Source organism: Nesoenas mayeri (assembly GCF_963082525.1).
Source record: "Nesoenas mayeri genome assembly, chromosome: 12".
Lineage (NCBI taxonomy): Eukaryota > Metazoa > Chordata > Aves > Columbiformes > Columbidae > Nesoenas > Nesoenas mayeri.
Window position 1 is genome coordinate 18,499,943 of NC_137547.1, and position 19,003 is coordinate 18,518,945.

At 37.2% G+C, this 19,003-nt stretch overlaps 1 protein-coding gene across 4 annotated transcripts in view; it reads right to left on the minus strand.

Moving 5' to 3' along the window:
• Positions 1-19,003, minus strand: part of LOC308044820 (transcription initiation factor TFIID subunit 4-like) — a gene marked incomplete at its 5' end in the record, with an annotated part of 133,471 nt that overhangs the window by 99,853 nt on the left and 14,615 nt on the right. For 3 of the 4 annotated variants that reach the window (XR_013922662.1, XM_080351696.1, XM_080351698.1), the window contains 7 exons: positions 677-791; positions 5,069-5,174; positions 12,646-12,903; positions 14,291-14,380; positions 15,215-15,337; positions 16,235-16,459; positions 17,715-17,852. Coding sequence is in view for 3 of the 4 variants with exons in the window: in XM_080351696.1 (XP_080207822.1) it covers positions 677-791; positions 5,069-5,174; positions 12,646-12,903; positions 14,291-14,380; positions 15,215-15,337; positions 16,235-16,459; positions 17,715-17,852 (1,055 nt within the window). The remainder of the gene's footprint in view (positions 1-676; positions 792-5,068; positions 5,175-12,645; positions 12,904-14,290; positions 14,381-15,214; positions 15,338-16,234; positions 16,460-17,714; positions 17,853-19,003) is intronic. The other variant, XM_080351697.1, reaches the window with a different exon arrangement.

Below are 19,003 nucleotides of genomic sequence, written 5' to 3' on the forward strand. Positions count from 1 at the left end.
AGTTTGACGTACAAAAGAACCAATCCAGCAGCTCAAGGTATCAACGCTACTGTATTGAACCTTTGCTACACCTGATTAGTACCAGGACCCACAGAGCGCCCCAACCTCCGCTGCCTAAGTAAGCACAGGAGAATGGGTACAGCAACGTCTTGTCTTTAAATCCAGCAACAACAATCCTACACACATTAAAAACAAAACAAACAACAAAAAAAACCCCAAAACATACAACTAAAACGATACAGTATTTTCCCTCCACCAAGGAGGGGATGGCTGCAGCAGCCTATCAACAAGATGCATTGTCATCACAATTAGTATCTGCCCAGCATGACATGTTCTATATCAATGTTAGAATTCGACACACACAAAAAAATAGATATTTTTTAAAAAGCTTCATACACATAATTCCATTTCCCGAAGTTTTATTATAATCTACAGAATTGAAGGCTTTATTAAACACTAAAAACTGCCTTTAAAGAAAAGTCCTCAAGATGTGTCATGACCACCTCCCTTTTTTAAAAATAGAATTAAGCAAGAAAACTGGCATCCAATCACAGTAAGAAAAGACCGGAATTATTGTAAAACACTGCCCTCTGGTGTTAAGCCAATTCTAAATTCTATTTTATAGTTCAGATTCCCCGCAACCACCCCCCTGCATTTTTTTAGTATTATTTTTTACCTGAAAGAACCACCTCCAGGGTCATTCAGCTTGTTTTTCTGATTTGCAGAGACCTGAACACCAAAGCCCCCAGGACTTTTGCCGGCTTGTATTGTTGGTGCCTTCCCTACTGTGCCTGAAAAACACCAAGCAATGTTATTATGAGCTGTCTTAGACAATTTACATCAAAGAACCTTCTGTCCAGGAACTAAATTTAACTGTCTGTAAATTGCAAACAAAGGAAGTTATTATTTTTAAAGATTAAACTGCTGAAGAAGAACAATTTAAAATACAAAATTTACATTAACATTACAATTTGTTCAATATTTACAGAATACACAAGGTTCCAAGCTAAAAACCGGTGGCCGTAACTGTTATAGACACATAATGGCTATGACTGTGTTTGCAATTGCCAGGAAACCACTTTTCTAGATCATCTGCACAGAATAAAGAAGCAGAATCTGAAATGTTCTTAATACAGATGCTTTAAGTCACAGTCACATTACCTATGTAATTTTTTAATACAGTAATTGTTTATTGCAGTGAAAAAAACATGTATTTTCAGAGCTGAAAACATTTTTTTAATATTTTAATTTTTTTTATAGTGTATGCAAAAGAAAAACCACTACTGTAAAATTTCACATAAACCTCCCCCTAAAGGTTGTCTTTTACTTTCTTATTTTGAAAAAAAAACTATTTAAAATTCATATCTGTATCTAGACTTTACAGGTCTATATGTAGAAGTAAAACTAGGTTTTCTAAATGAGGCTAAATGTGGTGGACATTCAGTTTCTTGTGACAGTAAATTACAATATGGGTATTTATTCCTCTCTGACATGGGGAAAAATCTAACAAAAAATGATTACAAACTTATATTGCTAATTAGTAAATCAACAGGCCTGGTTGTTATTAAAAACACTGTATCCGTATGCACCTGAAAAAGCATTGACAAATGAAATTCTGGAGTGAGCCCTCCCTTACTGCTTAAACACATGTTTCCCTTGGTTATATTCTGTGTTTCCTTCAATCCCACCTGTGTTTTGGCATGTGAAAATAACCCATTTATATGTCTACTTGACTTGAAAGATCTCTCCTTTTTCTTGTATCTCACTCAATTATATCGAGCGCTATATACACAGAGTGTTTGAGACTTTGAGTACACATACGTTATTCCTGCATATCTATGACTCAATTGCATATAACTGGCATGGACCTTAGTAGAGTTACATATTTTTTCCTTCATGAATTATAAAAACTGGAACCACAACTATCTGAACAAATCCTTCTCTGCTAAAACAGAAGTTTAGAATGAGAGCAGCATGGGAGGGGTTTTTTTGTTTGGTTGGTTGTTTTGTTTTTTAAATTCTTTTTACTTTGAAGTCTTTATCAACTTCAACATATGATCTTAAAGCAAAACTGATTTGACAGTGTGCGTTCAGTTCTCCAGTCTACACAAATAAATTGTTGTGTGGACTCTCCACATCAGTAAATACAAAACAAGCTTCAGGACTTCAGGCTCCAAGCCTGGGGAACAAAAATAGTTTATCCTCAGAACACTCGAGGTCCATGAGATGCCACTGACAGCATTAGTTCATGGACCAGACTATTCACTTGTCTATCGTATTTCAGATGAACTAATTGAAAGGTTTCCTCCTAAGTGAACTGGAAGGTAAGGAATAATACAATAATAAAAATTAGCAGATCTCTGCTTTCTACAACTAACATTTGGGGGATAAAGAGTGTGTTAGCTTTGGAAAGCTTTGCAATGGCAAAATTAAGGTAACAGTGGCATTCCTCCAGAATTAATAGTATATTCCTTTAGAACTACTATAAATGGTTTGTTTTCTACAGTTGGTAACTTTTGATCAAAATAAAAAGCAAGCCCCAAAAAGGTACAGAAGCCAAGTAGTGAACATCTCGGTCTCAGGAAAACAGTTATGTCTACACTGGGTATGGAAAAACTCAAGTCTCACTTTCTTTCACCTCATGTATATGTAATCCTCCTCAAACGGATCTGACAAAGCAGATATAAATTTGGGATGACATAAAAGTTTTCCAATTTAAATCGTGATTGTGCGTTGTTAAGTAGTTAGACACAAAATATGGTTAAAACATCAATTTACGTTATGAGGCAGGGCACATTTTGAAAATTAAAGTCACCTGTGGGCCTAGATACCTCATGGGATTGGTAATGACATACAGAGTCTTTCACCACTGGATCCTTGTTTCAAATTTTCAGTAGTATGATCTGGAGAAATACGCCCAAATCTAAGAATTTATGAACTCCTAGTTGCATTTCTGCACAGGTTAAATAGCTGCAATGAATATGCTGGCTAATTATTTTATTATTTGGCTCAATTCCTCCATCCATAAGATGCAAACTCACTCAATTATTATAGAGGTAAGTGCTTTAATGAAGGAGTGTGAATTTTTCGTGTAATAACTATAGTGTTAGTTCCCCTGGTGTGGAAGTAATTTTATTAATATAAAAGTCCTTAAAGCCTACCAACTTTATCTATACTACTGTTTTAAAAAGCATTATAGTCTGTTCACTTGGATGCATCAATATTCATGTAAAGATACATCACACTAGAAAAGGAAAATGCACCATTGTGTGGAATCCAGCTCAGTTGTGGTGTAACTATCCTTAAAAAGCCACACTCCATAAAGGTATATACTGCTGGAATGTGCACTAGAGACCAGCTCCTATTCCAGTATCTTACCTCCTCCTACAGGAATACCTAGGCCAGTACTGGTGTGTACAGCAGAACACTTAAACAACATATGAAGATCAAACTCAGCTGGTGTCTGCCAGGACGCCACAGCAGCATTTCTCAGGGCTGCAAGCACACAGATGGACTTTTGCCTAGACATGGGCTGCAGGATGAACAGTTTTACAATGGGATGTTTTCTAAATTTCTATTCTGTTTGCTTTGTCTGTGTAATTAATATAGTACTGGGCTTAAACAAGCTTGTAAATAGGAATAAGCCCACCTGAAAGCAGGGCTTTGAGTGAACTGGCTTTTCTGAACTGTTGTCTTCCATAAGCCAAACTGCCAGTTAAGTTATATTTCATTGGCTCATCAACGGCTGTTATGAATGAATTCATATTCCGAATCCACTGTTTAAAAGACGCCAGTATCATGCAAATTATTGGCACACTGTCGACATCCACAACTTGGAGACTGAACAAGCAAAGAAATTGTATCAGCCTTCATTCTCAGACACGTTAGTCAGAAGTGAAAGTTCATGCTATAAGGTGCCAAATACCTTCCCTGCTAATAAACTCAGGATATGAGTATCAGTGTTATGAACTACATACCTTTTATGACAAGTAAATGCATTTCTTCCTAATTTAGAAAAACAGCCTACAGGATTACAGTGACAGCTCGGTCTCCATGTCCACCCAACCTCTGGATTCTCCAAAGAGAACAGAGCGAGTAGAACCATCAACTGCTATTAAGTGTGATCACTGGGGGTTTTAATGCTTTATTTTCCCAAGGAGAACCGAGAAGACAAAGCAGTAACGTCAAACAGACAGCAATAGCTTTTATGTGCATTTAAACTAGTTTGATTTCCAATTCAACACCTAAAGATGACAAGCTCTGTATTCCATTACAAATCCTCAATCATCTAAATGCCCACATCCAAAAAGATACTCTCATATGTAACCAGGAAAAATAAAACCCAAGCCTAACAGGCCTAGTTGTGGAAAGAAACAACTGGATATTTATTAGAAAGCAAGAAAGCTTCAATAACCCTCTTAAACAGTGGGATGTATCAGGCAGACTTTAATCCAGATGTGCACAGAGGGGGAAGCTGTGTGCAAACCACACCTCTGGCTCCCCTGGCTAATCGTGGCTTATCTGGTTGCTGCACTCGGTCTCTGACCTCACCAAGGAGTAAACAAACTGGCAGGGAAATTATAAAAAACCAAAGCACATGGGTTGAGAAATTTCTCTCAGACTCCTACCTTGACTTCTGCAGCTGAGACAGTGACTATCACATTCCGCTTGAGCAGTAAGAATTAAAAGCAGAATTATTAAATTGAGGCATCCTCTAGGCTTCAGGAAAAAAAGAAGAATACCCTTCTTGGCCCAGAGTTAGAGCTTTAGGACAGTAAGAGTCAAGTTCCTGACTTCCTTCAGAACTTTCCATGTAAAACTGCTGAGTAAGGAGCTAAGCATGCGAGAGTTTAGTTCTAACGTTGTTTCAAAACATTCCACTGTATCAGTCCGAAATACCTTGAATCTGCATAGCGAAAACATGCATTCCTCAGCCACTAGGAAGTATAAAAGAAAAAAGTCAAGCCTGCCAATGTCAACAGTGTCAGTTTTTCCCATGCTACTAGTTTGTAATTACAATGAAATTCATACAAAGGTAACAATCTCACTAAAACATTTAAACCCATACCTTGTGGTCTAATGGTCTGAGTTATTACCACTGGCATCCTAATCTGGGTAGTCTGGCAAGCAGGGTTTCGTTTCACAGTTTGAGCAGATGTTGACTGGATAATCTGCTATTATTAAAAAAAAGTATACTTATATTATACTCTTTATACACAAACACACACAACGTAAATATACTAATACCTGTAGTTACCAATATAAGCATGTGGATCTCTAAAAGCACAACCAGCTAGTGACAAAAGTCATAGTCATGTAATGCATGTGGTTGTGTGTGTGTGTATATACAAATTTTGCCATTATTCTTTAGGAAAATCAAATAATATTCGACACAAATGTCATATGTCACAATCTTCATCAAAAATATATTTCATAGTAGTAAGGTATATATGAAAGCTTAGAGTTCTGTATTCATAAATTTTACTAGGAAGAAAAGCATTTTTGTAGAACGTGCTGCAATAATTTTAGTGGTATCCACCTACAACCATTTGGCTTTTTGCTATGTGTCTATGTTGTTTAAAGAAAATATATACTAAAAGAAAGTTCTAAAATATTATGGGTTCCAAAGTCAGATATACATAAGAAAGAAAACAATGTTTTGTGGTGATCATATGTAGCAAATGAGGCATCATTTAAAAGTTCATCAGATATTCTCAAGGTTTCACTTACTACTAAATCAAGTTTTGAAGTCCTTACCCAAAAGTGAAACAGGGTTAGAAACTTATAATTTGACCCATAAACAAATCAAAAGGAAAAAAAAAACACTGCAAAGGTCATGTCTAAGCAACAGCAAAATGTATGTTCATGAAACCGGGTACAAGGTAGGCACAGGTATAAAGAACAGAAGATTCAAAAAGACGTGTGGTTGCTGCAGAGCTGGAAAACAAAACATCCATAAACAAACTTCGACAACAAAACACAGGCAAATAGCTGTGAATAAGGTGACAAGCACAACTCGGGCATGACAGCTTCAGAAGTCACGCGCTCTTCATGCTCACAACGTCACTCCCATTGCACATGTCTGCTTGTTCCCAATGACACGGCTCAGTCTCGCAGCCGAAGGATGACGCATTCCCTGCTACGGACAATACGTGACACTACACACCGCTACATGATAGAAACGACGACCACTGCACCTTTTGTCAGCATTAGCCTTACAAAGTGTATCTAAAACCATATTATTTAGCTGAATAACAAACGGTCAAATCTCTGACTTCAAAGTACGCTATGGAGAAAAGGAAAGGAGAAACTATTTTCAAATGAGATATAAAAGCAGAGAATAAAGAGGCTATGGAACAAATCGTAAATTATTCCATCAGCAGGAACCAGGGCTCCCAAATCGGAAGGGAGGTAAAAACTACAAAGAAAAGTGCAATGAGGGAACAAGACTTTTGAAGTTACAAAATTGCATTCTGTACATCCTCAAATACTAAAAGTTGAAGTCATAATGAACCTGTGGATGTAGAAGTGTTAGTAATAGCTACCTTACAGAAAAAGTTAAAAAAAATATTAAAGATTCAGCTTCAACTATAGACACTGAAGGAAAATGGAGCATTTGCACTAAGCAAAGGAATGGAGTGTACCTATGTAAATTTACTTGGGCAAGATAGGCAGTGAGAAAGTAGTGACACTCTGAGGGGAAAGAATAAGGTTGCTACCATGCTGAAAAACAGAAAAGACATGGAGGTGATAAGTGAAAATGATGGAAAAAGTTGAATTTGACTGCATTTTGATGCACAAGAAACATGTACAAGTGTATTTTAATAAGATACAGAATAGTCCACAGAAGGAAAAAAAAACTACATTGGTATGAAAGAGAAGAAGATGTGTGTGACCTGTGGATGGAACGACTATCTGGTATTACAGTCATCATCCGCAATTACATTACAGATGTGAACATAGACCAATAATGAACAAAACAGATGACCAACAAATACAGACTTAGAAAGAATTCAGCCTAAAGTATATAAAAATAGAAATGTATAAATGTAGAAAGACTGGTGACGTCTGGTTTTCTCTCTTACCTGAACTGGAGATACTAAATAAAAATGAAAGCTACTATCTACAAAGCATTGAGAAGTCCTTTAGGACAATTAAGTTAGAACTGCTAAAGTGTTCAAGGACAAGGGTTTTGCAAGTCTCAACAATCCAGATGCTCCTTCACCAGCGCAGATGTATATGGCGCTCCAATATGCTCCCCCTTACTTGACAAGGGCTGCAAAATCAGCACGACTCAATTTACACAAATCACACATTGCAACAAAAGCATCTGATCCAAAATCTTAAGTGTATAAAATACAGCAATAAAAACAAAAGCATATGAAATAGAAGTTTCTGCAAATAATGGAAAATTTAAATGAATTTGGAAAATAGCCTTTACCAAGCATTTTTTCTCTCAATTAAGGTAAAAAAAAAAAGTACTGTGGAAGGAAGAAACAAGCCACTTGTACAAAATTCAGAATGGCTGTGGTCTGATATGACATTTATCTTCACTCATGAGTAAACACTTGATAACTCACTTGTGGCTATGCCACTTGTGATTTATCAGTCTACTCACTCCTGAAGATAAATGTCATATCAAACCTCAGCTATCATGTAATCTGGCAGCATTAACTTACAATGTTCATGCTTTTATGGGCCTAGAGTTCATATTTACCACCGTTTACCATACTGTAATAGTAACAATTTTTCAACAGTGCCTCAAAATTTGCATAAGCAATTATTTTTCCTTCCAAATTAAAAAAAAATGACATTTTAAAAACTCAGTTGGTAATGTTTAATGTTAATACTGCAACAATATTGTTCCATTGGACATATGTTCTCAAAGAAGCAATGAAGAAAAATAAAACCAAAAGCCACTAGATCAGTTGTCCTACCTGCTCCCCAATTTATTATACAATTCTGATTTTGAATGTCAAAACCTGTTTTACTGTAAGGATATTTTGCCCTATATCCTGCCTAAACGTTACTTCCCTTAATTATATCCTGCCATTCATATTAATACTCTTAGACCACTCAAATTCATTGATATGCTTTAATGTTTAAACCCTTAAAATATTTGTAAATGTTTTTTATGCTCCTCTTTAGTGAATGTTTGACCAAGTTACGTGTGTTTAATTCTCTTATGTTTTCCTTTTAGTCTTTGCTTTCAAGTCTGTCCTTTAATTGCCATCTTTTGTTACTGGCTTCCAAACAGCATTCAATGTCAATATCCTCCCTACATTAACGAATAGCCCACAAAATTCTTAAAGTAAAGACCATGATAACAACTCAGAAAACGATGAGGCTGTCTTTCAAACAGGTACACAGACTGTCAGGTGTAGGTTTTGTACCTGCTAATAAATCCCAGACATCTGCTGCTCAAGAGCCATTTTTCTTTAAATGTTATTGTACACCAAATTCCAAGTCAGCGACTAGATCTTCATTAATAGAAACTACTCCCTTTTATCCAAATAGCCATATTTTACTCTTCCATTTCTAAGGTGCCTTGCTCACAGGACAGAAAGAAAATTATTTCCTGTGAATCACTAAAACATGTACAAATTACAATCACTCCTCAACATAAGCTTCAGTAGAGAATTAAAAAGCAAAGCAGAATATTGCCATATAACGTAATGCTTATTCTGCTGGTTTATTTTGTTTCCAAATTCTATTACTCCATTTCACCTTTTGACAGCCTCAAACAACTATGACAGGCTCTGGGAAAGTGTCAGTAAATATTTTAGCAATACTATTCTAATAGAACTTCGAAGGATGGCAAAATCTCCCCTCTGGACACTATGCACAATTTGCTGCAGCAACAGTGGTCCACATGTATTTCTATACATCTTTCCTAATTCTAGATATGTAGAAATCTTTATATTGCTTTGCAGAATTTGTTTTAATTAAGATGGATCACTTTGAATTTCTTACTGTTTCTTTATAATTTATCATTTAAATTTAATATTTGGCTTCAACCTCCGGGAGTACCTCCTTCTTACGATGCAGCAGCAATGCTACATATAAAGTGCTAATCAATCTCCATTACTCATCAATCTACTTACAACTTCAACACATTTAATAAAGAACATCTCCTTTACTCATAGAAATTCTACCTGCTGTAACATCCAGAACAAGACAGGTAACGTCTGCATATATAAGGCCATATAGAGCTCCTGTCGCTAAGAATGACAATTTAGACAAACTTTGAACATTGCACTTAGAACAATTTAAAAAATTGATTGCTGGCTTATCTCATTAGTGTCTCATCAATAAAATATTAACCTAAGATTATTCTCTTTTCCCTAGCTAGAAGTAGTCACCCATACTAACAGCACTATCTTGCTCTTCGAGCACAGCTCTTTCATGGGTTTGGAACATGATTCCAACACTTCACAAAACAGAAAAATAAAACAATCTCTTCTCCACTAAGAATCCCAGAATGTCAGGGATTGGAAGGGACCTCAAAAGATCATCCAGTGCAATCCCCCCATGGAGCAGGAACACCCAGATAAGGTTACACAGGAAGGTGTCCAGGCGGGTTGGAATATCTGCAGAGAAGGAGACTCCACAACCTCTAAGCTATACGGATGCTGTGGGAGACTGTGTCAAATGTCTCACTCAAGTCAAGGTAGATCAAATCCACCACTCTGCCATCATCCATCCATCCTGTTATGTCCTCATAAAAGTCAATGAGGTTGGTCAAGCATGACTTCCCCTGGGTGAAGCCATGGTGACTGCCGCTAATGACCCTCTTATTCCTGACATGCCTTGAGATGGCACCAAGGATAAGTCGTTCCATCAGTTTCCCAGGGATGGAGGTGAGGCTGACCGGTCTATTGTTACCCGGGTCCTCCTTCTTGTCCTTTTTGAAGACTGGAGTGACATTTGCTTTCCTCTAGTCCTCCGTCCATACTGAATGCTGAATCTCCATTGCATGCTGAACAGTGCACACAGAACTTCCGTATTGCAAGATAAGTCCGTATAACTGTAAGAACTATCACCACATCTGATCCCTTCGTAAAACAGGAAAGTCAAAAGAAAGGAACAGCTAACAGATTCTCCACATTTTAAAAGAAACTAGACTATTGCAAACTGACTGGTATGAAAGGATCTATATTCCTAAAACAAGCTTGCCCTTCCGCAGCTGGACAGTTTGCAAAGCCAGCTGGAACTCTCTCCCGTGAGCTTCAGGCTTGGAAAATCTGGAGCTCAGCCAGTTCCCTCCATGAGCGCTGGGCACCCCCAGGCCAGCCAGCTGTAATCCTCCTCTTCCGGACAAGTCCCAGGCAAGATGGCCAGCAGCTCTTTGCTGTGCTCCCATTTCAAGGAGGACTAAGAGGAGTGAAGAGTGTGATCACTGTCACCACAAAGAAGGAAATACTTATCAACATTCACTCGTGTGATATGGAGATGCTGCTGATTTGTCTGCTTGGCACCCGAGCTGATGGTGGTTGTGCTATGTAAGGCTTTTTTAATGCAGTAACCCTTACTGTCTGATGCTGCTTTTGTCTGTACAGAAATAATTTGAGGGCCATTAAGAAGTATTTTGTTAATGTAATGCTTGCTTCTGTTAACTAATTACTGACAAATTGAAAGCAAATACAGAAAGTCCATTTTGCAATAAAGCAAATAAATTATAACTTTTGATATATTCACTTCTCCCTAAGTATTTTCTAGGAAAGGAATAGTAATAAGCAGAGTTTTGCTCCGCACAATTTGCTACCTTTTGAAAACATAGCAGTCATTTCACATCCTCAGTAGGATGAAAATTCAGTCCTAGACCTACAACCTCCTTACACACAGAAAAACAACTTTTTGCCCATCAGATCAATCTCTACAATATATTTCTTTAGCAGTTTTCAGCTCCCACATATTGCACAGGTATGTTGAACAGAGCAACTCTTCTCATTGTTAATCTCTACTTCAGTTAACAGCACAATTGCTTGCTTTGAGTATGCACTGACATGTCAGAGACAGAAAGTGTTTCTCCTATAAATTTGGCTTTATACCATTCACAAAATATTCCATGAGAACTATGATCATAAGAGTAAGAATTCCTGTAAACTTACAGACACACTTTTGTTCTACATGAGTGTTTCTCAAAAGGTGGGGTGCAAGCTGAGGTTAGTCCTAAGATGGTGGCATGAGATAAGGCTAGACTTAATGTTTTTACTTGTAAGGAACCTGTCAGCTGCTGTCAGAAATTTGCTTTCCTCAGGACAGGGAGTAATTTTTACACCTACTGTCTCTAGTTACAACCAACTCCCTTTCCCTTACCTGGAGGAACCAAAGCTATTGTCAATTCAGTCTGACAAATCAAAAAGAAGTCACAAAAAGACTGAGGAACACTTTTCTAATGAATACAACAGTCCAGAAAGGGTGGGGAGAACCCATCTTAGAACAAGAAAGAACACAAGTGGCTGAACAGAAAGCAGCCAAGCTAAGGTGCAAAATATCCAAATATCTTGTGTGTATTACAAAAGTCAGAGTCCGTAGTCTTCCCATCCAAGATGTTCTTACACATTAAAAATATGCTCACTAAAGGATGGTAAAATTATATTAATTTGATTTTTAAATTGGTAATTTAACTGCTAGGAAGGTTCAATGACATGGCTCAGATGGCTCAGACATTTTCAGATTGTGCACCGCTAATTTTAAACTAAAGCAAAGGAAATATTCTTCTCCACACACTCTACAAATTATTTATATCTTTTAGAGAGCCTATAAACTCAAGGGTAGGTCACTCTAAGGTTTTATCATATGTGTAATTCTGAATCTTGATAATATAAATTTTTACCAACCTGACGCACCTCTGGAACCTGTCGATTTTGAAACCAAGTCAAGTACTTTACTCATACATACAGAAACCACAAAGAAACTCTTAACATCTTTGCTTGAAGGATGAAAACGCCTGTATAAACTCAAGGCCTTGTAAAGATTCTAAACATAATTACAATTGTAAACACACACGCAAGATCCTATATAACAGCAAGATAATTCACTGCGCTCTCAGTGGGTAATTGGCTGTATAGTTGCCTCATTGACAGTGCCCTTGAAATTAATGAGTCTGAGCATATAATGATCCAATAGGCCCAACAGTGATATATTTCAGTAAATAACAAAGTATGACACTATTTCTAAACAAAACATGCTGGTACAATACAGCTATTCTTCTACAAGATTTTATAACTTTGTGTATTACAGAAGAGTTTAAAATGAGACAGAGTTAATTTTAATGCAGACCAAACTAAGCAAAGCAGCATACCTAACGACATACTAAAAATCATACTATTGCTTGTAAGTCTTGAAGAGCTTTTTGTTCTACATTTGTAATTAACTCAAATTCTACCATGCTCATAAAACAATCACTGTATTCCAGACAAAAAGATCAAGAGCGCACTTTCTTAAATTCAAGCTATGTTAATAAAGTTAACTAAACTAAGGGTTGAACATACATGTGAGCTGCCATAAAATGAGGTAGTACTATATATCACAGAATATGATACAAAGAAAAAAAACACTTTAGCAAACAAGCTGCAATAAAAATAACATTGAAAACTGCCATTCAGTTTAAGAAATTCTCTTTTATACTACAGTACCTACCAGTTGAGAACTCTGATTTGACTGTACCACCTTAACCTGAGGAGGCTGCACTGTATTTGATACAGAGACTGTGCAAATGTTGTTTGGTTGCCTTATTCCTATTGTCTGCGTTGCGACAACAGAGGAAATGCTTCCAGAGGCAGATTGAGGTATAACTTGTGGTAGCTTGGTTTGTTGAAGTGGCTGCTGAGACGGCTGTCCTTGCAAAACTGAATGTTGACTATTCAGTAAAGATTGTCTCAATGCAGGTAGACTTTTCTAAAAACAGAAGAAAGTTTATGAAATATCGAATTGAGTAGGTTGACAACAAACATTTTTAAATTTGCTGTAAACTTAATTAAAAGAATGCAGCTTTCTTTCTAATTTCACTATCTGCCTATTGGTCAAAAAGAAATAAGATCGAACGTATTTTGCAAAAGGGCAAGTTCAGGTTGCATTTTTAATACGCTTTCAATTTGGATGTAGCCACTCTGTACATTTTGATGTGCCCTAATTCCACTATACCAGCTCCCCTCCTCAAGAGTACCTAGAACTTGTAGCTTAGGTCTTTGGAAGGGCAGAAAATGGAACGAGAAAAGGCAGAACCACAGGAACAACCCTATTCCCACCACATGCTAGACACGTACGCTGCACCAATTTACTTCTCCTGACATGCCTCCAGTACCTAGAACAAGAAGATTTAACTGTTGATGCCCTACAGGAATAGCTGTTTACTGTATGATTACTGATCTAATGTATTCTGACTGGATTAGAAAAGTGTACTATTGTATGCTTCATGTTCAGACCAGTTCAACCAAAAAATATAGTTCTAAAAGGTTATACTGTACCTTCACGAATAAACTTTTTACTTTTTAAGTGGTAGTAGCATTCTTTTGAAGTGCTCCCCCCAGGCAGCTGTAGAATGCAACAGTGTTTAGCCCAAGCTACAGTTCTTTCTAAACTTCTAGTATTTATTTAAAGACTTAATGCCTGTTGCCAAGAAAGGACTTCAAAGAAAGAAAACAAGTTAAAACTTATCATGATGCTAGAAGTGACTGCAGTGTAAGAGTCAGAAAAGGCACAAACAAGGGTTAATAATACTTGGAAAAAACAGAAGCAGAGGGAGAGTTCTGAAGAAAAGTTGAAGGGAGAGAAGAAAGTGAGGAAATCTGTCCTAAACTGAGAAGTCTTGGACTAGACGAAAAATGCTTTTTAAATTATAGTTGTGGTTTTGTTGGAGCAAAATTAAACACACTTTCTATGTTTGTATATAATCTTGCATATGGAAACTACTGTAGCTAATGTACGAGAACCAATTAAAAGTTAAATTTACCCCGCATGTAAATCACTTTGGTATCTACATTAGAACTTCTGTTATAGATTAGTTCCAGATTACAAGCAGGATCAGCTAATCAATTATTTCAACATCACTGAGTTTAGTTTTCCATAATCACTGTTACACATACATTGCAAGTTATCAGTGACTCAAACATAGATTACAAAAATAACATAGAAAAAGCTTATGAAATTACTCGAAGCATTCTATAGAAATAACTTCTGGTGCTTCCAAATGTGAATGTTGTGCTTCTTTGCAAAAAATTGCCTTTTACCACAGAACACTGTAAGTGTTATAACAACAATAAATGTATCTAAACATCCACGTTACCTTAAGGAAAGGTACAAGGTATGGCTGAGGAGATGATTTGAGTTCCGACTGAAGGCGGCCTGTAAATTCTTCTGGGTCAATCTTTGCATCCTTCAGGAGAAGTGATAGAACTTGGATGTAAAAGCAGTTGATCTAAATTTATTTGAATTCATTAACAGAGAAACCTGTCTATTTTAGACAAGCCTAAAACTTTCTTCAAGTATCAGTCATTTAACAATAATATTTAGTGGTCCAGTAAAAACTTGTTTTAACTTTTGAAAACTGCACAAGATTAACTAAGTAAAGGTAACTACTTATAATATTTAAAACAAAGTAATAAGACATACATAATAAATATATTTATTGAAGGTTGTATTCCATTTATTTTAAGCAGCTTGACCATTTGTCCAGCTCCGCAGTAACATGTGGTTGCAACGCATTTACACAATTCACTGAAACACCTGTTGCACTACAGACCACAGTGAGTCAGACTCAGTGCAAAATACCTTCCCTCAGTCCTAGAAAATCTCAACCACGTGTGGAGGCATCTATCTACATTCATTCCGTGGTTAAAACTATTAATAGTTTCTTGCTGTTTCAGAAGAGAAACAGTTCAGAGGAAAATAAACTTAACGAATCAACAAGAAAACCCCTGTATTTTACACCATTTTTTAAATAAACAACCAAAATATTATCCATCGAGAGTGGTTTTGACAAACGCATACTAAATACTTTGATGCCCTTCCCCTTTCAGAAACCAAGAGAGATATTAATTTTTAACAGATTTCTGAAGATATGTAATGTACAGAATATTTGCATTTTGATGTAGCCCAACTATTTTCATTATAGCAAAAATATTGTTAGGATCAAAACAATAGTTTTTGGCCTATGTAAATAACGAGCTGAATAGATAACTGGCAAAATGAAAGGTAACTAAATACTTACCAACAAATCCTGAACCAGAGCTTTCACATTACGGGACGTTTCTGGAGATGGTGAGTTATGAGAAGCAAGTTTTATAAGGGTAGCTAAAAAGTTTTTACATTTTTTCACATTCTCTTGCATTTCCTGCACAAGGCAAAGAAAACAAATATCAGATCCATGCTATTTGTCAATCAGGATCAATGCATGCTCTGATCACTATGAACAGGGAAAATGATTAAATTGTTCTAATTCAGGCAGGACATATTTGAAATACATCTGCAGCTATTTTACTATTGCTGCTAGTTACTTGGCATTTTCTTCACTTCTTCCTGTAACTGAACATCACACATCGCAAATACTAACCAAAAAAAAAAGAAACCAATGAAGGAAATCTATTCAAGAACTTACAATCTGTTTTGATAAAAATAACCTTAAATATGAGACGTAACACAACAATTTGTTGGAGATGCACTCTCCTTTGTGATGCCCAATACACAATGTACGTTTCCCAAGCTACCTTAATTTGTTAAATTATTGCTTCATTACGTTTTTGTACAAAACAGCTACAGCAGTAAAATCAAATTAGTCCTCAAACATCATCATATCCAATATTTTCTTTATCAGTAGGAAAATGGATGCTTATAATTTTTTCAAGCCATTATTTTTATATGGTGTAATGACTCCGAGAAACAGAAATGTTACTCTTTGGTATTGCCATGGTTTTGAGACCCAGCAACATGACAATAATGAAGTCCATAGACTGAAGGCCTGATTGTTCTGTCTGCAGAAACATAAGAGCTCTTTCACTGCTGACACGATGGGATGGGGAAAGCTGGATGGGGAAAGCCAACCACAAGTGTTCTTCCTCTCAAAACTTTTATCCCATTTAGTTGAAATTAAGGGAAGCGTTTGTTGTTTGTGAAGTATTTGTTCCATCACAAAGTGCGCTTGCATGAAGAAAAAGCTCCTTCTCCTTCTGAATAGACCTTAGAAGTTCATAAAGTACTGAGAAAACCAAGTATCTAGTATTTTTAAACTTACCTGTGATACAACCGTAGTTCCAGGTACAGGAGAGCTCGGTATGACCTGGGGCTGTGCTGGGACTTGTGCTGTTGTATGAGGTGGAAGCGGCAGCCGAGGCTGACCCTGGTTTTGTGCTGAAGCTTGAGTTTGCCCACCAATTACTGCAGGTTGCTGAGAGGCTGATGTTCCAGTCGCTACTGTTGTCTTGAACAAATTTTGAGCACTCGTTGTAGCTACTGATACCTATTAATATTTTATATTGAAAAAACAGGTCATTATCTTATTCTAATTCTTTTACTTGACCACAAAGTTCTTGAAAGCCTGACAAGGAAAACTTGTTTCCTTTCAAATACACCCCTACTGACAAAATCAAACCCTTGACTTTACTTACTTATTATAACCCTAATTTCGTCACCCTTTACTGAACAGTGAAACTCCGCATTTAAAGTTATTTTTATTACAAAAACACATGTACCACTGAAAATTAGTTGCTATTATCCAGCCCCTTAAGATCACCACAATGATGTGACTTCTGTAACTCAACTTTCTGTAATTTTGGCCCTTAATATAAAGAAGTCAATTGCAATGATCTGTGGTCACATCATCAGGTTTACAATTGCCTTTTCCACAGTGACAGCTCAGATCCAGACGACACAAATGCACTAACACAGTGTCCCAACCTCATTTGAACCCAGCAGCGGCGTATCTGCTCCTGCACCAGCGCAAAGCCCTGGCGAACAAAGCCGCCCTGGACCCGGCTGGGCATCACACAAAGACCGTGCTGGACACTCTGCAACCTCGGAAGGCTGGAAAGCTAATTAGGCTGCACAGAGCATCAGATACACACACCCCAGCACCCACAGAATCACAGAATGGTTGGGGTTGGAAGGGACCTCTGGAGATCATCTAGTCCAACCCACTTGCTAAAGCAGGTTCACCCAGAGCAGATCACACAGGAATGTGTCTGGGCAGGTCTTGAATATCTCCAGAGAAGGAGACTCCACAGCCTCTCTGGGCAGCCTGTTCCAGTGCTCTGGCACCCTCAGAGAAGTTTTTCCTCATATCCAGATGAAATATATAATTTTCTAATGTTTATATCTGAAGGTTTTCAAACCCTATAGTCGGTTCAGCTCTCATAACTCTGACTGAACATGCCACCCTTGCAAGTGCCAAAAGGTCTCAGACAGACACAGCAAGCGGGACTGCAGAAGCCAGAGAGCTCAGCCGGACAGCACAAGGCGCTGAGCAGAAGCTGCCAGGACCACCCGGCCCAGCCTGACCGCAGAGCTTTGCTCTGTCTGTGGCAGAATTTAAACTTTAACTTAGGCTGTCACTCAGCGCCTGCATAACACAGTCTGGCTATACACTCATTAACATCTGAGATTACGTCTGCAATAAAAGCAAACACACGAACATTAAAATTCCCTTTCGGAAAAAACCCCTATAATTACAAACATCCTTCTCTTCACCCATCTTTTGCTTCCTATATTCTACTTACTGTGGTATGTGAGAGAATAGAGCCTCCCGGCAGAGCCCCGGCAGACGTGGCACTGACAGGCGCAGCCGTTGACTGAACGACTTTGGCTTGCACTGGAAGTCCCAGGCGGACAGTGGACGTGGCTACAGAAGGTGGTTGCTAATAAAGGAAAAATAAGCATTTTAATTTTTACCTCCTTAGTAACTTGATCTCCAAGACTTTTTAAAAACAGTCATTATATGAATAATGATTATTAACACTGGGAAGAAACCCCACACCAACCACCAGTAGTATGTTCTTAAATATATATTCACAAATAATGCAAAAATGAGTTTTCTTCTGTTCAATTATATGTTTGCAATATTTCTCCTAAAAGCTACTTCTCCTACAGATATGTGGAAAAGATTAGAGAAAACAGGGTGTGACCAAAAAAAAAGTTACATTGATGTATTAGTTCAGTTGTGATATTTACAAATCATTACTCATCAATAGTTGAGTGTATAATTGCCAGTAACACAGAGTGGTCATTTGGGTATTTACTCGCATTTTTTAGTGCTTTTTCTTGAAGAAAATTAATATGGAGAGAAAATCCAGGAGAGAAAACAATTTCAGGTTAAACTATATAGAAATTAACCTGCACAGAAATGAAGTCTAAGCATTTTGAGAATCGATGTCCTAGAACACACAATCTGTAAGCAGAGAACGACTGGAATCCGAAGCGCCAAGGAGAATGAGTGGCTCACAGCCCTTCATTCAGCACCATACTCAATAAATTGGCCTCGTGCAGTAAACACAGAAATTGGTTTTTGTGATTTACTTTAGTTCTGAGAGAAATATTTAAACCTCTTACCCTCATATCAAAGATTTAGGAATAAAAAAATGTCTCCAGGAAAGTTGTTATTTAATTCTACAGGAGTGTAAATACCATTATGGAAGAAATATATCACACAATATGGCAATTAAGACAAAAAGAGAACTGCTCATTTTTTTAAATGGAGGCCCCACTGATCTCTTACAACTTGCATTTATTAAGATTTGCGTTCAAAAACATACTTAGAAAAGACAAATTTTCTAAGTGGCTGGAGATCATGGATAATACTGTCCTCAGCTAATAAATGCCCACGACTCATCACAGGAATGTACTTGAAAACAAAACTCCATATAATTAAAACATTACATTTTGGTATGGTAGCAGCCTATCATCCAATTAAGCACCCAACACACTTCACATGTAGTTCCACTGTGCCAGACCACAGGAGCAAACCGTGCAACATGAAGACTAAATTCACCCTCAGTTTTAGAAATCAATA